General features: G+C 42.3%; 1 protein-coding gene across 1 annotated transcript in view; it reads left to right on the top strand.

The window, feature by feature from the left end:
• Positions 1-26,054, top strand: part of SORCS3 (sortilin related VPS10 domain containing receptor 3) — a 567,293-nt gene that overhangs the window by 176,090 nt on the left and 365,149 nt on the right. The window contains exon 2 of the mRNA XM_004580224.4: positions 7,974-8,041. Coding sequence (XP_004580281.3) covers positions 7,974-8,041 — 68 coding nt within the window. The remainder of the gene's footprint in view (positions 1-7,973; positions 8,042-26,054) is intronic.

Below are 26,054 nucleotides of genomic sequence, written 5' to 3' on the forward strand. Positions count from 1 at the left end.
TGTTGAGGTGCGTGGGAGGATTTCAGTGCACTTCTAGATGTTGAGCTGAGAACACAACTCTTGTGTCCACCTGAAACTTGTTGGACCTAAAACAAAGAGAGGGAGCATTCTTTCTTTCGAGCCTTAATTTTCAGGCTTTTGTATTTTGCCCACATGTTGGTCTCTAATTCACATTCCAGAGCACAACACGCCAACCTCCCAAGGGTGTTGGCTCCCAGCGAGGGCTGTCAGTGAATCTTCATAAGTCCATTGTACCAGACCAGCTGCTTCTGGGCCATCAGGTTTCTGGATAGTTCAGTGAATTGCAGGATCATGCCCATCACTGCATGTCACTGGCTGTGAAATGAGTTCCTTTGTTACAAGTGATATTATATGGGAAGCCATGCAATGAATAAGAGATTCTGAAATTGAACACTTTTGAATCTAGCATAATTGTTGCAAGCAGGGAAGGCAATTGCAATGAGAAGAAACCTTTCCTCTTCAGAGTTGGGAGGGGTGTAATGAAGGCAACCTGCCGCCAGGTGTGAGACTGAGCTTGTGCTGCTTTTTGATGTTGGCAGATTGGGCTGTGTCCCAGTCCTCCTGAGAATCTTTGCTGATATGCTGCTGGGTTGTGTCCCCGTCCTCCTGAGAGAGAGTCTGTGCTGATGCAGTGCTGGGCTGCCTGCCTGTCCTCCTGAGAGTGGCTGCTGATGCAGTGGTGGTCTGATTTTTGAGGGTTTTCTCTACAGTTGATAGCATTTGGTGATTCTTCACCGAGGACGCATACCCACTTTGTTGGTAGGTCCAAGTAGACTGCTTCTCCTGTCTCTTCTCCCAGACCTGTAAAGTCCTGACTCGGTGAATCTGTTCTCATGTCTTCAGAAACCATCTAATCACTGGCAATGCTGTGACAAATGTAACCTCAGCTCTTTCTTCTGAACTGCTGACTCATAAATCCAGCTCACTATTTGACATCTCTGTTTATCTCTTAGACACTTCACTTTTCCTGTCCTAAGATAAACTTCTGATTCCATTCAAGCTTTGTCTGCAGTCTCCGTCTCATAAAACTGAGGCTGTAAGCTGCCGATTGCTTATGCACTAAGGCTGAAGGTCGTCCTCCACTCTTCTCTTATTTACATGCTGATTTTCTTGTTGTTATTTCCCCTGCTTATTCTCACTCCCCTTACTCCACTGTTGTTGCTGTGTCCATGGTACTCTTGCTCCTGACTTACTGTCACCTCTTCTCACCCTTTCTCAATGCAACAACCAGAATAACCCAATAAGCTTCAGTGTTAAACGACTTTCTCCAGTGGCTTCCCATCACACCCTCAGCAGGCATCAATGTCTTAGAGTTGACAAGGTCTGTGTCAACCCTTTCAGCATCCCTTGACTTCATTTCCACAACTTTCCGCTTTGTGCAGCTCTGTATTTGCTAGTCTTTCTATTCCTTGAATATGTTAGGAGTACTTCTGCCTACTGGTTTGTAATGTTAGAGAACCACATGACTCAGTCTCTCACATCATTCAAGAGTTTCTCCAAATGCCAGTTTCTCATACTGGCCCTTGTGCGGTCTTCAGTACCATCAACAATCTCTTCACTCTCTCTACCCAGTCTCAAGACCACTGGGGGCATCAGTAATTCCTGCTTATTTTCTTTCCATCTGATATTCACCATCGAATTTCCTTGTCATTTACCTGTGTGTTGTATTTTATCCCTTGGCTAGAATATAAGCCTCACCAGGGCAGATAAGATGTCTTATATTCTTCAGTGTTGAATTCATGAACTTGGTAAGAAGGAAGGACCATATGTTGGTTTGGGGAATGAATAAAAAAAATTGGAGGATGTGAAACTGGCACTATAATAGACAACAATACATATTGGAAAACCTGGAGTTTGTGCTGCTCTATGTGTAATGAGGAAGGGAAATCACAAGTCATGCTGAGGTTCTGACTGGAGCCACAGACACCCCTTGAGCACATTATGAGGTACAGCATGCATTGTATGCTTTTGAACTTGGCTATTCCTTATCTAATTCCTTGTCTTTATAACTCACCGTACCATTTATTGTATTATGCTGAACACCTAGAGTGTGGCCAGATATTATCATACTCTGAGCTAGTTGGATTCTGGACTGTTGAGATTCAATTTCCATTCCCTGGAAAAGTAGGGTCTTACAAGGCTGTGCTGAAACTTAAAATACACTCTTATCACAGAAAATCCCTGCAGTGTATATTAGTGACAATCATGGTGCTCTTCCCATTGTTGTCTTCATTTTGGAAAGTACTAGAATACCCCTATTCCAATTGGCAGGGAGTAGAGAGTTATAGGATTGGGGTAGAAGCAACGTGGTAGGAAGTGAAAGGATGTGGTGGGAGGGCACAGCCACTGTAGAAAAAAGCCTGTGAATTTACAGGCACTGAGATTTCAGGAATGCTTAATGAACTAAAGTAATTTTCCTTCAGAGTAAAATTTTACAGGCATTAAAGGTCCTCACTTCAGTGAATGTGCTCACGGGCGGTCGTCCTTGTGATTTATGGATTTGCAGATGATGCATTATCCTTCCAGAGGACAGGAATCCCTTGGAGCTAACTTCTGCATCTGACTGGAGCTGGGTGAACCACCTGAATATGATTAGTGGCCTCCTGTCGTGTTCCTGGGATCTAGAATGGATGGACATACTTTCAAAGATACTAAGCAACTCCAAATAAGGATTCCTAGAAATTCTTCCCTCTGGATGAAAGTTGTCTGTTACAACTCGTCTTTGCAGAGTGCCTCTTACAGAGAAGATCTGCTCCTCTGATTTGATTTGAGATCTGCTCCTCTGATTTGATTTGAATCAACAACCTGTGATATGGCAGAAGGAAGTGTCCTATTATCCCCGTTTCAGGGAACTGGGGTCATTTCTGCAAACATCAGTTAACTTACTCAGGCTCACACGGTGGCACACAATGAGGCTGGTTCTGGGGTGTAGCCCGGTAGTTCCAGGTGCTGAGTTATCCCTGTGCCACATGCAAGCTCCTTGCAGGAGATAGAGGGATGGAATCAGTGAAGTTTGACATTAAGGAATTTAAAGCTATTCTAGGATGGCATAGATGCTGAAACCCTGAAATGTGGCTACTTTCTCCCATGCCAGAAGAAGGTATGAAGAGCGTAGAAAAAGCTTCCTGCTGCAAACATCACTCTGCAGAGTTACCAGGGGACTGGGGCTCCAGAGTTCAAATACAGATACTTTTTGGAGGCAATCAGTTGGGAAAGACTGCACATTTTGTGATGACATGAATGATCACTCTTTTGATCATTTTATCACCAATAATTTCTACTATTCTTGGTATGGAGCAGTAATAGATGAATCAGAGAAATAAGAACAAAACATACCACAATTAATTTCTGGTCAGTCGCTACCCCAAACATTTAGAAGCGACAGAAGACTCAAGGTACCAAGGGATAAGAGAACTGGAGATGAAGGGGCAAGTCAGAGTGCCAACTGCTTCTTCAAGAGGCCAGGCATGGCCCTGACTGTTCCTTCACTTCCCTTACCTGGAATATAGATGGGCCCTACTATGATAGTGCCTGTTGTCATGGCCTTCTTCACTGTGAGAATACTCACCAGCCTATGCTTGATCACCTCAAAAAGGATACACTTCCATTGTTTGTTGTGCCTTATTTCCCACCATGAAGCAGCTGACCAGATCTTAGAGTGGCTTGTGTGCACATGGTACAGTGCCCGACACATCATGCCCTGTCTGCTGGGGGCCTGCACTGTTCCCACTTTGATGCTACTTTGGCCATTGGAATGTGGCCTTTTACCAGGCTCTTTTTTTCCCTATCACATTGAAGAAGAAAGATAAATATATCATACAAACAAGCAGTCTGTATTTCAAAACGTTGAAGTTCTCACCACACGTGAAGTCCCAGCTCATGTTCACCTTTATTATTGAAGATCTGATCGTATGTTCTGGACTTAATTACTTCATTCTCATCTCCTGTAGTGCTTTATCCATACTTCTCTCATACCATCTCATGCCATCTTCATCCTTAGGCATGTGTCAGGCATTGTGCAATACCTTGGGAATTCAGAATTGAAAGACCTGATTTCTGATCTCAAACAGGTCACAGTTATTCAGGAAAGAGAGACATATAATAATATTATAATAATGCGTTGTGACAAAAGCTTTAAGTGATGTGTGGACAGAGTGGTATTCTAGAGCACACATCATATGCCAACTTAAAATAAAATCATCTGTACTGTATGTGAGCATTTCAGCTCTATATGAACCTTTCTGCCTACATTTAAATACACATGTCTACCTACCTACCTGACTTCTTTAATATTCTTTGTGTCTACAGTTTATCAGAAGAGAGGAGTGTTGTTTATTCATGAATTATTCTCATTTATTTTCACTTTTCCTACTGTCAATAATCTCCCTCAGGATTGCAGCCAGTTAGGTCAAAAAGATAACTAGTAAAGACTAAATCTGAGTCTCTGAATGATTTGATTCTTCCTATTTCTTTCTGGAAGAACAAAGAAACATAAGTTATCCTTGCTCTTGGGTTTGGGGCACCCTGATTCCCAGAGGTTAGAAGAAGCCTTTCTGACTCACATAAGTGTTTGGTAAATATTTGTGAAACTCATGAAAGAGTGATAAACTCCTTGAGGGCAAGGGCATGTTTCTCTCCTCTGTATTCCAGTTTATAGTTGTGCATTCAGCAGTCCACAGGACACTGGCTGAGTAGAGGAGCATTTCACTGGAACAGAACTGGTGTTGCTGAGTAACACAGGCCTGGGTAGGGACCTTGTCTCTGTCTCTTGTGGACTGAGTGCCAGAAGGGTCAGTTGCTTGACGTTGGAACTTTTGTAAAGTTGTGAGTGATTACATACCAATTGCATTGAAAAGGTTTGCTGAGATAATTGAGAGTTACACAGTGCAGTATTTGAAGGGGGTTCAAGTAGTGTTTGCTCTCTGCTTTTCCTTATTTGAACTGGACCCCCCCTCTCCATTTCTGTGGTTATTATCTGTGGGGGAGTTAAAAGTCCAGTCAAACTTTCTGATAGCTCCAGGACAGGCCTGTACACCTTTCCTGTGTACCAAATTCATCTTTGGTGGCTTATGGGCATCTGTTTCTGATCTGAGTGTTTGCCCAGCACCCTAAGGCTTTATTGGATGAGTTTACTTTGTCTCTGTTCAGTTTTCTTCTCAAATAATTCCTTCCTGCCATGATAATGTGAGAAACATTCTGGATTGTGAGAAAGGCTAACAGTAGGCATGCTTTCTTTTGTTCTTGGTTTTGATTGTCTTAAGCCTAAAGGTTACATTGTCAGCTCTTTCTAACTCTGTGAATGTCCTTTCGGTGCTGGGTTGCAGGGAAAGGGAAGCTTCCAGACCTTCCCTTGGCTGGGGCCAGGGAATCTGCATTAAAACACACTGCCCAGTGGCTATTAGGCACTCATCTTGCTCTTGGAATGGAAAAAGAACTACTTTGGGGGCAGTTATTCAAGGCCAGATAATGCTTGGCTGTGATCTTGAATCATAGATCCTTTCCCTGACTGAGGTTTACTTTCCTTATGCTTATAGTGAGAGCAGTGGTCTACCTTCCTGCTCTTTCCTGCCGATGTCCCTGATTTACATCAGTGTTTTATTGGCTCAAAAATAAGGATTTTATAACAAGGTTTGATATACTATATGTATGAAGGAGGCAGATTTCAAAACCTGATCCTCATCTCAAGTTGTTCATAATCTGCTTGAGGAGACGATTTATGGAAAATCCAGGGTCTATCAAACTGGTGTGTACCTAAGTGGAGAATTATGTACCTCGGTTATAAGCAAAATGGAACTTTAGCATTGAAGAAGAATTGACTATAATAATCTAGGGCCACTGCCTAAAAGAGGTGGGCTTTGGTTTGTGTCTTAGACAGTAGGCAGGAATATACAGGAATTAATAAAAAGTTTGGACACAGATGATGATGCACCAGTATGGTGTGAAGATAGGAAAGATGTGTATTTGTCAGCTCTGCAATATCTTAGGTTTCTTAAGGAACAGGGCAGGTTTTTTTTTTCAGATTAGAAAACTGATATTCCTTAAGACCTGATATGGAGATAAATAAAGCAGTTTGGTCTGTGCATAGCTATCTCTGCTTTCACATGGTAAATTTGAAAGTGCTAATAAAAGTCCAAATGAAAGGGGTAGTGTGTGTGTGTGTGTGTGTGTGTGTGTGTATGTGTGAATTCAGCAGACAATAATGATCTGGTGCATTGCTAGCATTCTGTTGGGAGGGAGTGAATGACTCTCACGATAGGATTAGTCTGACTTAAACAAACTAGCAAACTAACCATGGGTGAGCGAGATAAGTGCACCAAGTGACTATGGTAATTCTGTGATAATAAGACGGTTACTTAGCACATTCTACTGTTCTACAGATACCTCTGCCAGAGAGGTTGTCCACTGTTCCTCGGCAGCAATGCCATTGATGTGTGCTGTTGATGCACTTCCTGCTGTTGTGCTACAGTCAGAGGATAATAGCTTTAGGGGTTCCACTGGTCAACATAGAGCCATTGTATGTGTTTCTCACTAGCCTGTCTCTTATCATTAGAGGAACATAATATGAAGAAAACTGATCAGATACCCTCTGTCATTGTCTTTGCAGGGAAGTCGAATGTCCCAAGCCAACCTTGCCATGGTCTATCTTTGACCTTAATAGTTTGCATCCCCTGGCTTTAATTTTTTTGTTCATTTCTATAGAACAAATAGACATAGGTCTGGTTGACCCCCATGGGGTTGCTAAATGAGAATAAATTTTAAAATGAGCATTTTGTTGTTAGTTAAGTGCCATAAAAATGTTCAATATAATGGCTGATTATTTTTCTTTAATCTTAAATGGATACCTAGAATGGGAAAGTCTTATCCTGGTAGCAGAAATTCATTATCTCGGAAAGAGTTTAATGGTTGCTGTGCAAATGAACTGGAGGAAGTTAAATTGTAGAATAGGAAAGAGCTGAGAAAAGTGAAATGAGTTGTGCATTAAATTTAGATAAACACAATTATGTGTAACTGGATTATCACACATGCAGGCAGGTAATGTGTATTATGCACCTGCATTTTGATTAAAATCGATTCAGGTGCATGAACCTAGCATCCTTCGAAATATGGAGTCGTGCCTGAGCCATTGTCCAGATACATGTGTGGCTGGCAAGGAAACATCTGATGTCCCAGTCCCTATTTAGAGGGGTGTAAATGGCACAGCACTAGACAGAACAGCTCGAGAGCCATTCAGAAAACCACTAACCATGTCACACACAGCGCCATGTCTGTGATGCCTGTAGCTTCCTTATGGGTTTCTGAACTTGAGCCAGAGTCAGAAAAGTGGTCCTAGTGTGCAGAAGTCCAGCGACCTGCTTGCTTCCTGGTGGAACAGATGCCACAGGTTGATGGTAGATGGCACTGCAGAATGTTGGGGATTAGACTGCATGCCATTCACATATTTATGTCTGCTAAGATCCCACCAGAGGAAACAGAAAATCTCTTTGAAGCTCCTATGCAGACAGAAAGAGGCCCAGATCCCTCTGACCCTTTTAGATGCAGTTCTAGAAGCCAGAGTCATCTCTAGATCAAAAGGAAGTATGTGCTGTGATCTTTGGGTGGTCTTGGTGGTGAACAGAGCCAGCTAGTCTGTGTCTGACCTTGAAGGAGGATAGATGTGGATAAAAAACTGTGGATACACGATTAATTCCTGCAGACATGTTTTATTTCAGATACAAAGCATTGATAGGATTAGAGTAAATGCTACCAGTTATACGGATGCATTAAATTAGTAATTTTCCCCTTACTTGATCCTATAATATCCCTCAACTCAAAGGATAAATACTAAACCCTTCTGTGGGTGATTTAGGATGCATGTTACACTGTTGCACAAACTAAAGTAGCTGTGTTTTTCCCTCCTCTTATGTCCCTCTCCTCCTCCCTCCCCTTCTCCCTCACACCCTGCCCCATTGCAGGTCATTCTTATCCTGACGAAGCTGTATGACTTCAACCTGGGCAGCGTGACGGAGAGCTCACTTTGGAGGTAAGTGGATTGGAGTCTCGGGTTGCTGCTGTGGCTGGGCTCATGTGCAGGAGGCACACTAAGAGGCAGCTGGGGAAACTGTTGCTTCTGATTTCAAGAGCTGGTGAATGATGCTGGAGGAACATGCCTTACACTGTTGCAGACCCTCCTGGCACCTGCTCTGGATGGCATTCTTGCCTTACCTTTGGACTGTCACCCTTTGTATCTGAATGGCCATGGCCTCAGTAGGGTGCTGTCGTTCCTGAGAAAGAAGTGCCTAGCAAAGAGGGGAACCTTTTTCCTGACAAGATACATTTGGATTTTTATGGTGTCATTTATAGGGTCATACAAAATTATAAGATTCAAATTTAGCCTGCTGCATTAGAAAGAATGAAATTATATCATTTGCAACTGGATGGTCCCAACTAGAGACCATTATGCTCAGTGAAATAAGTCATTCCCAAAAGGACAAATACCGTATGTTCTCTCTAATATAAGGAAACCATCATGCAAATTTTAAGTTCAGTAACCCTTTCTGTACTGTTTTTTGGCTGCTTCCCTGTGTTTTGATGTTTTTTTATCTCATTTTTGTTTCTTCCAAATACTTTCTTTTGTTGAATTCATTGCTGGCTCATGGATTGCATGGTGGCATCATTTTACCCAAGAGGCTTTTGTATTTTCTTTTCATCACCCATGTTTTTTTTGACTCTGTGGTGCTATAATTTTGTTGTTGTTATTTTAATTTTATACCTGTTGATGACCTTATTTTGTGGCTTCTCATTTATGGGAATGTATGGTGATGGAGTAACAGAGACTACCATATCCAGATGTTGTGATGAAATGCAATATGTACCTGCTTCCAAATGAAAGATGGGTTCCAAATGAAACTATTGGGCATGTGTAGACAATGTGATGCTGGATTGTCTGACATTATACCAGCAATGTCGGCACACTTAAATAACGGACTGATGGAATTATAGCTTCTTAAGAAAGACTATGCTATTGCAATAACATGGGGAAAATCAGTTAGGGGATAAGAACTGGGGAGAGGGGACCTAGACTATGGAACTGTAAAATAAAATAAAATTCAAAACATAAAAGTAAAATAAATAGCCTGCTTATTGATTTTGAGTCCCTCCTGCCATGGTCTTGGCAAGGCTAGACCAGATGATTTCATGGGTGATGTTGCCCACCCCTCTAGAGAATGAATGCTGTGGAAACAAATGCAGTTATAAGGCTACTGCAGAGTGTCACGGTGCCTTCTCTAGTGATCTGATATTCAATGGTGTATTCTACCATTGCTTGCATAGAAAGGCAGCAGTGTTAATGTCATATATTAAACTACATTTTTCTGCTATAAGTTCAATTTTCTTTTGATTTGAAAAGAACTTAAAAATATTTGGAAAGTCTGTAAGTCTTGTGAACCTGAGGACTGTAGTTCCTGTTCTTGCTGGATTACAGAAGGCAGTGCTGAGGGTGTTTGGGATGAGCAGGAAGAGAGGTGGGTTAAGTTAAAGAGCATTTCTAGAAGTGCAACTTGGAGCTCCTCTGGTTGGGGAACAACTGCACACACCTTCATGTATGCATTCTCACAGCCATTCTCTGCTCAGGGAAATAAAAGAGGAGTTTGATTCAAAAGATGTTACAATCTATGTATCATGTTTTTGTTTGTTTGTTAATTTTTTCTAATCAATGGCATTTTCCAGGAGTTCTGCAGTCCTACGCACAACCACTTTGACACATAGTCACATGGGGTGATAACAAGTTTCATCAGCTTTTGTGACTGGTAATTCATGCTCTGTGCTTATGTCTTTGCAGCTGAGCTGCATGAATTTGGTTACATGTCTTGCTGTGTTGCACGCGTTCCCAAGGATTGTTAACCTAGTTCCATCATTCAAACCCTGTCCTGGGGGTTTCTTGGGAAAACCTTGGAGCAAAGGGACCTGGGATGTAAGATCCGTTTTGACCTAACTTATTGGATGGCAGAGAGCCGATCAGAGCCTCCCTCCCAGAGACTGGAGGACAGCCACAGCACCTCTGTATATTCAGGGGGTGGTTGCTCAAATCCCCTGACGCCTGCTTCCCTTTGCTTGAGATGTCCAATACCATCTTTTGCTCCTTAGTGAAAACTATCAGAGATCTCTGTAACCAGGGTGCCTTTCAGAGATGAAAGCATGATTAATTCTGCTCATTGATTCTTCCCAGGGAATGAGAACCTTGAAGTCATTGTCCTCAAGTCCAAGCACAGTGATGCTGTTTGGTACTTTTAGGTTTCACTCCTGTAATGTTTACTTAGCCAGAATAGGAAGCAAGCCAGACAGTCATGACCTTATACCTGGTACTCCTTATTTCAGGTATGGTCTGGCTAAGTCTAGGAATGGACCAGGTAAACCCAGGGTACTTCAGGACCAGAAGCCTTTGAGTTAGGAAGGGTGTGCCTTATAAGTGCAAGAGACAATGAATTCACTAACAAATGCCAAGGAACTACATGCAGCCTGCTGTTTCCAAGGACACCTTCACGTGCAGTTGCCAGGGTTCACGTCCCAGTTGGCTTCCCCAGGGATCTGAGCAACTTCAGGTACTAGTCTCTGTCACATTTCCAAAGCTGCCACAGGAAACTGATACACTTGGGCAATTTCAAGAGCAGCACATTATTCTCTCCAAATTGTGGAATCCAGAGGTCTGAAATCAAGGTGTTGTGAAGAGACGCTGGGGGTGAGAGAAAGAGAGAGAAGAGAAGAGGAGAAGAGAAGAGAAGAGAAGAGAAGAGAAAAGAGAAGAAGAGAGGAGAGGAGAAGAGAAAAGAGAGGAGAAAAGGGAGGAGAAAAGGGAGGAGAAAAGAGAAGAGAAAAGAGAAGAGAAAAGAGAAGAGGAGATTCCTCCATCTACTGGCTCAATTCCCAAATTGCTACAATGGCAGGAGCTGGGTCAGGCTGATGCCAGGAACCAAAAGCTTCATCTGGGTCTCCCATGTGGATGTCAGGGACAAGATGGCCTTGGGCCATATTTGTTGTTTTTCCCAGGCCATCTGCATGGAGCTGGGTCAGAAGTGGAGCAGCCAGCACACTAACTGATACCTTTATGGTATGCTGGTGTCACAGATGGCATGCTTACTTACACCGCAATTCTGGCATTCTTGTCTTTGGATCTTGAGCCTACCTGGATAATCCTAGTGACTTCATCTAGAGATCCTTAACTTAATGCCATTTACAAAGACTTATTTTTCTAAAATGAGAGACCATTAGGATTTGGAGATGGCATATATTTCATTTTTTGGAAGGAATTCTACTGGGTAATACTCTTCACTAAGTCTCAGTTTTTTCTGAATTTGAAGTGGCTATAGTATAGAACATTTATTTGGTCACGTTTCCTCCCAGTGCACCACTGCATTCTCCCTCGATGCACTGAGCTCTTCCTCTTCAAGGAGCTTGGAAGGCAGGGCACAGATGCCTCTCTCCCTTTCTCTGGTTCCTACTCTCCTACCTTGTGAGGGCTTCCGCTGGGGTTTCATATCACTCAGATCCATTTTCCTTCTGAGCAGTCCTCACCCTGTGCCATGCTAAATGTATACTCACTGATTATTTTATTGTCTACCTGTACCTACCAACATCTAACCTTGTAGAGGGGGGTTACATTTTTGGTTTTTACATTTTAATTCTCTGCTGTAGCTTAAACATCTAGAAGAGGATCTGGCACACAAGAGATGCTTAATAAATGTTTGCTTGATGAATAAATTAATGAATGGCTTGTAGTAAGCATTAAGGGAAATAATAAATGTAAAATCACTTAGGACTGTAAAACTCACACATACAAAGTGCTTATTTCACTGAAGTTATCAATGATTACTATAATTCTGTGTGTTTGAAGATTCACTTTCTTATTGATTTTGGGTTGAAGTATCCTGACTGCAGAGCTCTGTGTGAGAGAAATCCCAGGACACCTACAGGTTGTGTTATATGTTCTAAGGAATTATCGGAAATCTTTGGGGATGAAGGCACGGGGTTAGAGAGAGGAGAATGCTTGAGAATGCTGTCTCCTGTGCCTGTTGGGCAGAATTAGAATATCAATTTATATCTAGTCAAAATGTCTTCCTGGGAAAGCTGTGAGCTGGTTCCTGGAATAATGGGAAGGATGCAATTTGGGCCAGTTGGGGAAGGTATCCACAATATAAAGCCAAGGCCAGGCAGTCTTGGTTTGTAGAAGAGAAAAGGGATACAGGTGGAGCAGTGAAGTTTGTCTGAGTCCAGAAAGTGTGAGAGGCACAGGTTTAAGTTTGAACCAAGCTTAAAACAGTCCACAGCTGACAGAGTGTTTGGTGTGGCCTTTTAGGGATTTACAAAGCTGGTGCATACTTCTCTCTGGATAAATGTCAGAAGAATTCATTTTTATATTGGGTTTCAAGAGCATCACAGATCTGTAAAGCCCAGTTTAGCCCCTAATTTGATTGAAGCAAGGGCCTGTGCTGCAGTATTGTAGGGACTTTCCCAACATACAGGGGCCTCTATGGGAGTCTTCAAACACTTCACTCTCTTCCTCATTTAGTTCATGAAGCTCTGTATCGTCCATTTTCTTCTTGTGCACTGATAATAGTGGTGTTTTACAGTTAGAGCCTGGAGCAGTGTGATTGTCTCTCCTAATACAGTGAGCACAGAGAAAAAAAAACTAAATTAAAAATGCAGTGTTTCAGCATCCTGATTTGGCCCAACATACTTAACCGAGTTGAAATTGGATTTGGTGATTCTTCAATTTTCTGTGCAACATAGAAACCGTGGAGCAGCATCTGTCATGGCAGGATGATACCCCCTGTCAGGTTCTGGTATGATACCATTATTTCCCTCAGTGAATGAATAATTCAAAGGCCTTCTCCATCTAAATGTGAACATGGCTGTTTAAAACTCGTAGATTGCGTAGCAGTCTCTTGCACCCCTGTGACTTCCTTTCTGGTGCTATTATATATACTATTGCTAATAAAGGGCCCTGACCCATCAGCTTCAGATGGAAATAAACTATGCTAGAAGAACTGCAGGGATGAGGCCTCCATGGATGGAAGATGCTCACAGAGCTCAATGCATTTGAAATGGTCCAGGCACAGGAAGGAACCAGGAAGGCCTTGTCACAGATGCCTTCCTCTATGGTGGACCTTAGTTCTCCACTTCTCTCTGTGATGGGTTAACCTCTCATATGCAAAGGGAGATGACTATCTCAGATCCTGTTTCCCTTGAAGGAAGAATTGGCATGTGGACAATGCAGAGATCAAAAGCAAGATTTATTAAGGAAAGAAAACTCCTGCTGCAGCAATCAGGAGGGGGACTCCAAGAGAAGATGTTACCAGAAAAGCCAAGTGGGTTCTTTCCTCAGCTTAATATAGAAATGAAAAGCTGGGAACTGGTTGCAAAAAGAGAAGTTTTATTTGCAAAGTGACCAAGTGAGGAGTGCAGAGGGGGTCATGCAGAGGTCTGCAAGAGTCACTTTAAGGGTTCTCAAACCCAAGCAGCACACTCGTGGGGGTGCCTAGGCGTCTTACCCCTCCTCCACCATGGAGAGATCAGCAGGGAGCTTGGCACTTGGGTACCCTGCCAGGCAGCTGGCATTTGGAATCTACATGGGGAATTTCAAATCGTGCAGAAAAGTGGCCTCAGCCAGAGAGTGCCAGTCCTCCAGCAGGTTTCTTCTGAACATATGCCCCATGTAGGTGGCAGCGATTATCATCTGTTGCTCCGAGGGTGCAGGTTAGCAGTAGGCATGAGAGAGGAGCTGGGGTTTGAGACAGACAATCCATGTGGGATACAGGCATACCAACTAGGATTCTTAATTTCTGAGGCAAATGTCCTCCCCTACATCTTCCTCTTAGAAAAGCCAGCAGAATGCACAGCCATCCATCTGAAGGTTTGGGGTCCAAGCAACCAAAAGGCTTTAGATGAAGAGATTCCTAGTTAGCATAGGGAGCAGACGGATACCCAGGCATATCCTGTGGGACACTTGCCCTGGCCCTCCTCTCTGGGCAGGTGCCCCTCCTCTGTCCTTTGCTGGGGTCACATGATTATACTGTGTTATAGATTTGTTCCCTCCCTGGGGCCTCTGAAGGCAAGAACTATGTGCCTTAGTTATTCCAGGACTGTGCCACCTAACACTTAAGGTGTGCTGAATACGGGTGTGAAGATCAGAGATCTCAATGACTCTGAATCCATCTGGGCAGTCTCCCACCTGGCCTTGTCCCTTGCCTTGTGTTGAGTTACCTCATCCTCCTACCACTCGGGGATCCTGTGACTTTTCATCACAAGCTGTTGTCTGTACCATATTTTTCCTTCCTAATTGTTCTGTCAGTGACCTTTCTTGGGGATGCTGCTTTTAAAATAGAAAATGGAGACCTTTTGGATTTATTAAGTTTTTGTTTGCCAAGAAAACTCTGATAATAATTGCTAAGATTTCCCAGAAGTTATTCGTTTACAAATTGTAATGACACTTATGGGCTTACCTCTTTCTATAGCTGCTCATCCTGACTCCTTAGTGGAATCCCTGCTGCATCTGAGTGCATTAGTAGCTTTTTTGGGGGGTGGGGTGTGGAGAGAGATCATAAATTAAAGCTATATAAACCTTTTTCTTGGTTCTTCATACATGAGCTCCTAAGGTGAACCTAAGGCTAGGCTAGTCTAGGCTTGGAAAACCTCCCTGGAGGAAGCGGACCTTCTGCTGTTTGCCTTCGGTAGTAATAGATGTGGTGGGAGCTCCTGCATGGGCCACAAGCATTCAGTGGAACACGTACTAATTGTGCATTCATTTTGCACGCAACCCTGTGTGTGTTATGGTCGCTGTCCTCAAGAAATGTTAACTGTTCTTGGAAGATAAGGTTGGTGTACACAGTTAGCAACAACCAGCCCTTGCAAGTTCTCTGTCTTTATGCGAACTTAGTGCACTCTGCAGCGAGTGGGCCTGCTATAGGATCACGTCACCTTACTGCGTATGAATGCAAAACAGTTTGATGAATGAACTGGAAATGACAAATGTATGACAAATTTTGTTTTGCTGCTTAATACAACAGTTTTATTTCTCCATTTGTATGTGTGCCTCTTAAGAGAAATACTGTAGCCCTCTCTTGGGCTCCGTGGGGAATTGGTTCCTGGATCCTCCATGGATGCTAAAATCTTTGATGCTCAGGTTCCTTAAATAAATGGCATCATGTTTGTATATAATCTATACCCATCCTCTATAACTTTAAATCATCTCTGCATTACTTCCGATGCTTAATACAATGTAAATGATATAAATAGTTGTTATGCTGCATTGTTTATACAATAATGAGGAGAATAAAAACTTGTGCTTGTTTAATTCAGACATAACTCTTTTAAATTCAGCATTTTCTATTCACAGTTGGATTAATCCATGGATGCAGAACCCAAGCTATAGGGGCTGAATATAGTATATTTTATATACTTGTTTTCTCAGGGTTCTCACAAACACTTGTAGACAGGTTTGGCTGGAGTGTGCATAGTGCTTAAGGGGAATGATACTGGATTCACATCGATTGCTGGCTGTCCCATCTTGAATCATGCATTATTGTGTCTCAGCCTCAGTTTACTTAGTCTTATGATAGAATCTTAACAGTAGCCATCCCTCAGACATTTTGTGAGAATTCAATGAGGTAATGCATGGGAAAGCCATATGGTAATGGTCTCTTCAGTACATAATATAATAATTGTTCATAGTCCCCCTCCTCAGCCCAGCTGCTTTGATCAGACTCCTGAAGACAGCCATGCTGATATCTTTGGCAGGCACATCTGCAGAACAAATGTAGATTTGTAAGCAGGCAGTATCTGGTAAGCATACATTTTTGCATTATAGAGAGCATTCCTGGGTCTTGTCCATTAGGTAGCCATCTGTTTGGCAAAGGATGAATCATAATGTATTTCTTGGTTTCAGTATAGCAGAGGATGACGATGATAATGATTTTGGTTACAGGATTCAGACAATAGATAATTTTAATTTCCATGCACTAGAAGCTCTTCCTTTACTGAGTTCCTTTTTTCTTCTTTTATTGAAAGATTTATTTATTTTAAAGTTAGATTTACAGAGAGAAGGAAGAGACAGAGAGAAAGATCTTATATCTGCTGTTTCACTTTCCCAAATGGTTGCACTGGCTGGAGCTGAGCAAATCTGAAACTAGAATCCAGGTGCTTCCTTTGGATCTCCGAAGCAGGTGCAGGGTACCAAAGCTTCCAAGATGTTGGACCATCCTCTGCTGCTTTCCCAGGTTACAAGCAGGGAGCTGAATGGGAAGTAGAACAGCCAGGACATGAACCAACGCCCATAGAGGATCACAAGGCTTAGAGATGGAGGATTAGCTATTGGGCCATCATGCCAGGCTGACTGTGTTCTCAATGCAGCATTTGGAGCAATCTAAGCTCATTAAAAACTTTGTTATCTTCAAGTAATTAGTATGGGAGACAACATAGGGTCATGTATGTTTCTTAAACTTGGCTGTCATCAAAATTAGTTGCAGAATGTGTTTAACAATATAATGTGGGGGGTTCTTCTCAAGAGTTATAATTTAGTAAGATTCAGCATTATTTGTGACTTTTACATTTTAAAAGCTTCGTGTTTTTCATGTAGGCTTGAGAGTCTCTGTTACTATCAGTCATATTACTTGTGCCAACCTTCTCTTTCCTGATACTAGATGAGATTATCTCTCAGATATTTCAAATTTAATTCCACAGATTATAATATCCTAGGAAGTCTAATAGGAATCACACCAGGATCTGTGATGCCCAGTTGATAATCCTTTATGAACCAACAGCATGTCCCTTAAGTGCAGTCAACCTCATTAAAATGTTTGTTGGTGAAGTTGCAAGATATGTGTGAATTACGCAATAGATTTTGTTAACTTGCTGTTCACAATTAGACATTAGTTGACAAGCATTAGCCAGAACACCTTCCAAAGTATTTAAATTCCAAGCACAAAAAGTGCCATTCAACCTATGCAAGTGTTTGCTTTGAAAATGTTAAATAAAAAGGAGTTTTCTCTGAATGTTGGATCATCAGATGTCTTCTTTGCCAGAGAATAGAGAAATGAGAACACTGGAGAAGCAGATCTAGATTACAGATTTAATGTTCTTCTATTTATTATGGCGAAGAGAGGCTGCTTTTTATGGCCTCATATTTTTTTCTTCTACCAGGCAGGACCTCGAAATGCATAAATCTTGGTTTTTGTCCAGTGGCTGAGAGAACTTAACATTTTTGTATGGATTGTGTCTGTTGATTGTTATTTTATGTTGTTTTCCCTTTTCTCCAAATGCAGTGCCATTTTATCACAGTCATAAATAACCCCACGTTCGGAGAAAGGGTGTGAAATTCTGCCCATCTCTTCCCTCAGCCTGAGCTCCCAGCTCATTTTCTCAGCAGCAGACTTGTCAGCCTTCTAATGATGTTAATAAGTGAACAGGATTGGACAGTCCCTTCTAAAACAGCATTTACAAATGGATGCATTTCCTTGTACTCTAAGGTGAATCTGAATTTATCTCCATGCCAGATGTTCCTAGGTGTAAAGAAGTGTTAGGAATGAACCCTTGGCTTGCCGTTTTTGAAACTATGGGAAAAGAAAGAGGGGAATTTTAATTCCAGTAGGGCCCGCATATTTCCAAGTTTATAGACAATAGATTTTACATACCCCCTTTTTGCATGCATATCTGTAAAAGTTATAGAGATTGCATAGTCAAGTTTTTATAGTTACTTTTTCATCATTGGTGGTCAATGTCACTAGGAAACTTTGGGCAACTTCTCTGCAAAGACCTCTGTCCTAGACATTATGTAGAGAACAAAAATAAACTGGTAAAAAGGCCTGTCTCCTCTGTCCTATGTCTGTGAGATTTCTTTATTGAAATTACTAAACTTACAGAGAAAGCATTTCCTTTCTGTTGCTCCCAAATACTTGGTACCTAATTTAAAACTGAAGTCAAGTCTTCACATGCCATAGGTCAAGTTTATTTTCTCAAACATCTTCTCTTTCAATGATCCAGCTTCTTAAACTTGTGTGGTATTTGTAGTCATTGCTTCTATGTATGCAAAACCACTTCTTATATTTCTGGGAGAAATGTGAAATCCGTGTCATTAAAAACCCCCTTTCACAGTTGGGTAAACTACCATCTAGAATAGGTTAGTGGTCACTGAGTTTAGATCAAAGACTCTTAGCTTGGTATCCCAATTCTGGCAGTCCCTTGTCTTGATGTAACCAACAGAGATCACTCTTTCCTGGTCTTTCTTGCTTGGCAGCTGCTCAACCCTCCTACCAAAGAACTGCTTTTGGGCCATGAATGGATTGTTTGATATTTGTCCTAGTGAAGTTAAAAAAAATTCAGTTCTCCGGGTCTTAATCCAGACACACTGAATCAATTTTAGGGGTTAGACTCTTGGAAATTAACAGTTTTAAAGACCTCTTGTCTTCATTCGGATGCAGTCGTGAATCTAAGAGATTTTATGGCCATCGGTGCTTATAAAAGCTCCATGAAAACTTATTTTGGGGGAATCTTAACCCCCAGCATACTACCCTTCCCTGCATCCATTTCTTTGTGGCCAGCGCAATGTGAGAAGCACACATACTCATGCAAAGACCCGTGGATATACCTTCCTCTTTGTAACTGATGACTCTAAAGATTCAAAAGTGGAATAAGCTCCGGCACTTACTGATTAGCTCACATCCTGTCGGCATCAGGACTGTTTAATTGGACAATTAACGTTGATCTCAGAGAATGCTGCTTCTAAAGAGTGCTCATGAGGTGTGATGCTCTCCATCTTCAGTGCCAGTATCTGAATACTGTTGGGTGTACTGTTGAATGTGCTGACTGGCCTTGTTGAGTCTCACCTGGTGACATGCCCTTAAGTATCATGCTTCACTGGTTTGCTGCACTGAAGTAAAGGTCAGTCTTCAACATTCTGAAGGCATGGAGTGCCTTGGGGACTCTGGTAATATTGGGGCAGAGAACATGGCTACTCAGTCTTGCTCCATTTCCTTCCTCAGTATGTACTGTGTGTGGGATATGCAGTGGGCAGTAATAATTCAGATTATGAATGATATGGAATGGACCCAAACTCTGATTTACTCTGGTACTTTATGTTGGCGTCCTCTTCAAACATAAGGTTTGGGGATTGAGATGCTATTCAAAATTTTATCTGCCTAATAAGAAAGAAACATTGAGTTTTCTAAGCTTTACAGTTTTTTATTTAAATTTTATTTAATAGTTTTGCTAATAAAATAATTTCCTAAGCCTGAAAAATGAAGACTACCATTAAAATTACCAACCATGTAAATCACATTTAAAGCCATTGTTAAGTTTTAGCATATGCAGACTTATGCATTTTTCCTATTTATTTTTATGTACTTGAGTTCCTTTTGTATAGCCAATTTACTTCCTATTTTCAGATAGCATTTGACTAAGCATTTTTCTGTTATTTAAAACGTTTTGCAAACATACATTTAATGTTGACATAATGGGGTGTTACATTGCTTTTCCATCATTTCCTTAACTTTTTATTATCAACTTGATTATGAGAAAGGTTCTGAAACTCTTAAGCTGGAAAAGCCAGGTTCTGAGATCAAAAGAGAAGAGTTAAAACATTTTTCAGTGTGTATGTATTTGTGCAAGATATGTGTATATTACACATACATGTTCACTTGGCTTGGGGTAGTTAGTATGCCCGAAGGTATTCTAGAATTACTGAAATAAACATTGGATAATGATGACCCTGGAAATTATACATCTCTAGACTAGAAAGCACATTCTACTGTCTCCTGCTGAGAAATATTATCCAGGCTCATCTGCTCTGCAAAAAATGAAACAGTGACAACAACATGAGCAGCACTTGCTCACAGTTACTGAGCACAGATATGTGCCAGGCACTGATTGGGGTGCTCGTTGTGTGTTGAACTCATGTTATAATCAGCCAGTCAGGTCAACTCTGCCATCACCCCCATTTCACAGCTGAACAACCTGAGTGCTAGAGTTTAAACCACACCCTGGACGCTAAGTGCTCAGCAGGTGGAAAACTAAGAGTTATATTAAAACCCTCAGATTCTTGAGTCTGAGCACATGACCCTGCTTAGGTAATCCTTAAGTTAGACTTGACCAAGGTTGAATGATGTTATTGGGTTTCCCAAAAGTTGAAGATTTACAATGCTTGTAGTATAGATGCAAAGGTCTCACATGAAGGGTGAGGGTTGGGATACAACTGTTAATTCATCAGACACACATCTGTTGCAAACCAAGAAACTGTCTGCTTTTTTATCATCAAGGGGGAGTGTGAAGGAGGATCCAGTCTCTTCCTGTAATGATTTGTAAAAGATTTCAATCTCCCCTTAGTTCCTTTAATGGACCCTGCTGCACTTGTTCAACAGGGGCTTACCTTTTTTGTCTTACCTGTTGCCTCTATTTATTTCTGTGCGCTATTAACATCAATGCGTGGACAGGTTAAAAAGTACATATTACTGGGATCCAAATTCAAGCTCAGTCCCATCTTAGTAATGAGCTTTGGGCAGTGATTCTTCTGGTCCCCATTTTGTGTTTTGTATGGATGCTGGCAGTATCTATCTGGGCAGCTGAGGCAATACACTGATTGAATCATGGTAGAGAGTTGGAACAGTGCCGGTTTACACAAGTGCATGCTCTTGAATCCCATCAGGGTTGTTCTGTCTTTTATCCTAATCCCCATGGAAGCATTGGCTGGAGTTTATCTTCACGTTTTCCAGCATAACCCACAGGCATCTTGAGCATTGACTTGATGCTTGTTCCTTTACCGTTTTCTGCAGCGTGGAGCAGGCATTGATCAAACATTCCTGGGCAGGCAGCAGGGAAAGGGCAAGCTCCACAGAGAGTGAAGGCTGGGCCCCACTCAGGGAAGGACCAGGAATGATTTCTGAGAGTATTAGGATGCCCCCCACCAGCTGCTGTAACATGGTCTCATAAGCCAGTGACTTTAACAGCAGAATGGTGCTGAGAGTTTTGAAAGTCAAGCTGTCAGCAGTTGCTTCTTTCTGAGGGTTGTTCTGTAGCTTTCTTAGCATCTGGTCATCTGTTGGCACTCATTGACTTGCTGAAACCATAACCTTGCGAAAGAGCCCAAATCAGCGATGAGAATTTCCCTGGAGGTGAAGTATCGGAGAAGTCAATTCCAGGCAGGTCTTTGAAAACATCCTGTGGCAATGGGAATTCGCTTTTCTTTTTTTTCTATTTTTTAGTGATGTCTTTATTTGAGAGATTTACAGAGAGGGAGAGACACAGAGAGATCTTCCACCTGCTGATTTACTCCCCAGATGGCCTGAATGGCCAGCAGTAGACCAGGTCAAAGCCAGGAACTAGGTGTTTCACTTGGGTGACAGAAACCCAAACACTTGGGTCATCCTCTGCAGTTTTTTTGCAGGCCAGTAGAAGCAAGCTGGATCAGAGGTGGAACAGCCAGGATAGGAACTAGTGTCCAAATATAATGCCAGCAGCAATGGATTGCGTCTCCACCACTATGCCAGCCCTGAGAACTTGCCTTTGTTTAGGAGCCAAAATACATCAATGGGTGAATGAGAAATATTCCCCCAGAGAAGTGGGAGGTAGCAGAAGGCAAACTCTATGATGTTTTTTTCACTCATTTTAAGTGGTTTGGATTTTATTTTTGATATAATGAGAAACAATTACAGCATTTTAACAATAGAAGTGACATTGTTTAGTGAATATTTAAAAGGTTTATTGTTACTGAAGTTTTTATTGCTGAGAATGGAACATGTTTGCTGTTTCACTTTTTTCTTACATACGTTTTCTCTCTAAGCAGTTCATAAATGTATCTATTGATGCCTTGCTTTTCTTATCATGGTGTGCATGTTTTTAAATATAATACACAGACTGAAAACATTTTTCAATCAGATGCCAGTATTTCCCAGTTTTTCTCTTTTTTGTTATCATTCTCCCCATAAAGTAAGGATTTTACATTTTTGTCAATCTGCTAATCTTTATTTCTTAAAAAAACACATTCTTTCTTAGTTTTGCTATTTAAGATAGGAGACTTCCCACCACTTCTTTGCAGCAGCAGGCCCATGCCTGGGGTAGGAAATGTGTACAGAAGTTTGGGGACTAAGGTGCGGCCATCATTTGGGAAGCATCGCCATCTTTTGTGCTGTAATTTCATCAGATCTTCCCATACCTCATGGAGATTATGCAGATGGGAAAGCCAAGCTTTAGATGCCATGGCTAATCTGCCAAAGGAACTGGGGGTGAGTGGGGACTGCTGATCATCAGTACTTCCTCCAGCACTTCCCAGCTGGACACTCTTGGAGGTTTCCTCCGGAGGCTCCATGCTATCCCTGGAGGCCTGCTGCTCACAAGGAAACCTGGGAATGTGCAGCAGAGGCAGGTCCTCTACAAAGCCCTGCAGCCCCACCCCCCAGCATTTGGGCCTCCCCTGCTGGCACCACAGCTGGCTTTGGAGTCCTGCTGTGCCTGTGGTCTGCCTTCTTCCAGGGCCTTTGGAAGCAGTGCAGACCAGCAGCCTCTGTCTTCTGAGGTTTCAGTTCCTTAATCTGCTTTTCTGCCATTTGGTCTGTGACCTGGGCTCAAAGCTTGGGTGAGGGTCAGTTCACATCCCGTTGGTGGACAGAGCAGCAGGAACCCTTTGGTTGTTCTTGGCCTGGATCTGGCAGCCCCAAGCCCTGGGGTGCTGCATGTATTCACCAGCCTCCTGTGCACACTTGGTCTTGGTTCCCTGTCTGCTGCTGTCACCAGCTGTGCAGGGGCCGTGTTTCTGCTCCATACTGTCTCCTCCGTCACAGCTAGATGGCATAGGATGGAATAAATGAATACTTTGGAGTGGCAGCATGTGTTAAGAACTACCAGCCCATAACAAAAAATGGCACATTCTGAATGCCACGGTTATCAAAACTCTCTGGTCTTTTTGAGGCAGTTGCCAGAATGCTGAATGCTGATTGGGGAGGACAAAAGAGACATTTCCAAGAGATCAAAAGATAAGTAGGGTCAATGTGTGATTAGGGGCAGTTATCATAATTGCTACCATGTATTCAGTAGTTACCTGTGCCAGGAACAGGTACTTTCTGGTAATAGCTCTAATCTAATCATCCTAATGACAAGTTGTTCAGAAAGTGCTGGGCCTAGTAGAACCTGACCATGATATGGTATATATTTGGGGGAGCAGGTAGTAAATGGTTTTCTGTTCTTTCCCCCAAGTGTCAGGAATTACGTTTGTGAAATCCTTAAGGTTTTTTTTTCCCCCTAAAGAGTTCTCTTTGGTAGGAAAATTTAGGATAAGGGAAGAGCCTGGTGTTTTTCTACCACGTCCCCAGATCTCTAATGGAACATGGCCTCCCTGGGACTACTGGGTTAACATGGTCATACGGGTGATTTAGGAAGCCTCGTTGACCATTTTGTGCACAGTGGCACAAATCTGTGCATTGAGGGGTTCCCAGGACCCCTGCAATGGTCTCTACTATTAAACATCAGAAAATTTGTCCCTATAGTTCTTTTTGGATAACGCTGGCTTCCTTTCATGGTCTTTGGGTCGCTGGTGTCCTTTCAGTCTTAGTAGAATGAGCCATGTTTTTCATGTCTGGGGGCTTCACACTTACCTGGAATGTTCTTCTTCCCATACCTCCGTTCTTCCACAAACTTGGTCACGAGTTACCTGTGTGGGCCCGTGTGTTTAATTTTTGCCTCTACTATCTAAGTATGTATTCCCCAGAGAATTATTACCTGACAGTTACCTCTGGTTTTCCAGCTGGCAGGTTTCTGAGTGCCTTACTGAATAAACAAATATTTCTGTACAACTTGAAGTCGTTTTATCTTATGTCCTGGTAAGGATTATTTATTTCACTGCTGCTTCACTTTCCCCACCACTTAAAGAAGCATTAAAAGCAGGGGCAAGTTTGCTTGATGGCAGCATGACTCCTCACTGCCTAACCCTTGGCACGGCACATGGTAGAGTCCATGTGATAATCAAGGAAGGAAAGGAGAAAAGTTTTCAGCAAGTAGGCAGGCAGGAATGCACAGGGGAAAGCCAGGGCAGAAAGGAGATTGCCAAGTCTTGATCTAGCCCCTTACACATTGCTTCTTTTTAACCTCTGTCTAGTAGGTAGGTAGTGGGTGAATTGCTAGTGGAATGTGGATGAGCTTTCCCATTTGGTTTTCAGAATAAAGAAAGTGAGACTTTCCGAGAAGGGATTTTTAAATGACTTATTCAGTATTCCTTGGCATAATTGGACCAAAACTAAAATCAGCACAGTTTCTGACACCCCTGAAAGATCTTGAGAGGCTAGCCTTTGTAGCATTCTAAATCCATTCTTTGCTTTTTAGAATAAGAATCGCAGTGGGAAACTTACTGTGTGAAGCGGCTGGGCTTTCACCTGGGAGAAATCCACGAGTCGGGAAAAGCCTTTCTCCAACCAGGACCTTGGAGGAACATGGCCTTTCTTTCTTTCTTTGCAGTTGGAGCCATAGGCTGAGAAAAACATATCTGACCATGAGAATCAGTTTGTTCCTCAAACCTGAGTTGGGGTGAAGGACTCCTACTTACTTTGCCTTCTTTGCAGGGTGGAGCTTTGCTGCTAGAGGCCTACTATTCACAGCTGACTGTCCTGGCCACCTCCTGTTCATCGGGGGGAAATACACAAAATTCAGAATAGTTTTCTGTTCACACACTGCACTCATCAGTTTGACACATCATATATAAATAATTCCCAGAATTTGAGAAGAGAAGGGAAAAAGAAAGGAACTCAGATGGCACAGTAGCCTAGCAGCTGAAGTCTTTGCCTTGAATGCGCTGGGATCCCATATGTGTGCCAGTTCTAATCCTGGCAGCTCCACTTCCCATGCAATTCCCTCCTTGCACCTGAGAAATCAGGGGAGGACAGACCAAAGTCTTGGGAAAACCTGCACCCACGTGGGAGACCTGGAAGAGGCTCCTGGCCTAAGAGATTTATTTCCTGAAAGGTGGATTATCTAATTATATTGATTGTTCTTGGACTCAGTGCAGTACCCTATTGGCTAAAGTTGCTGCCTTGCATGTACCAGGATCCCATATGGGCATTGGTTTGTGTCCCGGTTTCCCACTTCTCATCCAGCTCCCTGCTTGTGGCCTAGGAAAGCATTCGATGCCAGACCAAAACTTTGGGACCCTACATCCACATGAGAGATCCAAAAGAGGCTCCTGGCTCTTGGCTTCAGATCAGCTCAGCTCTGGCTGTTATGGCCACTTGAGGGGTGAACCAGTGGATGGAAGATCTTTTATTCTATCCTTCTCTGTGTATCTGCCTTTCCAGTAAAAATAAACAAATCTTAAAAATATATATATTGAATGTTCTTGAATAGACTTAGCAGATTTGTTGCTCACAAGACAGACTGAGAAAGAATGAGAGATCAAGATCCCATTTGTTGGTTCACTATCCAAATAGCAACGATGGCCAGATGAAAGCGGAAAGCCAGGAACTCATTCTGGGTCTCTCACATAGGTAGCAAGCATCCACATACCTGAGCCGTCACCCACTGCCTCCTAGGGTGCACGCTATCAGGAGCTTGGAATCAGAAGGACTTCTTTATGGGGTGTTGCCATCCCAAATGGAGTCTTAACCCTGCCGAACACCTGATCCCAGAAATCATTTTGAATAGCTAGAATTAGGAAAGAGTAGTGAGTAGCACCAGCAATTCCTGTATTTATACTTTTGTTGGTGAAAGCATAACTTTGATGTTTGAAGACATCTGAGTTTGTCACTGGATGCCTCAGATGTTAGCTGTGCATTCATGTACACATGTAGATCTTATAGGCTTGTTAATTTTTGCATCATGGACTCAGAATGTACATGTGGTCATTGCTTGAAAGTGTGTATTTGCTTTGATTTTTTTTTCAGTGGTTTGGAAAAGATGGTTTTAGTAGAATTTTCTTGTTGTCTTTGAGCCATTGAAAACTATTCTTACAGGAGACTTACATATCCTTGCTTTATTCCCATCCATGAGATACAAGTCTCATATGTATAAGACACAATGTGAAGAACTAGAGACTC

Source organism: Ochotona princeps, chromosome 13 (assembly GCF_030435755.1).
Source record: "Ochotona princeps isolate mOchPri1 chromosome 13, mOchPri1.hap1, whole genome shotgun sequence".
In the NCBI taxonomy this organism is placed as follows: domain Eukaryota; kingdom Metazoa; phylum Chordata; class Mammalia; order Lagomorpha; family Ochotonidae; genus Ochotona; species Ochotona princeps.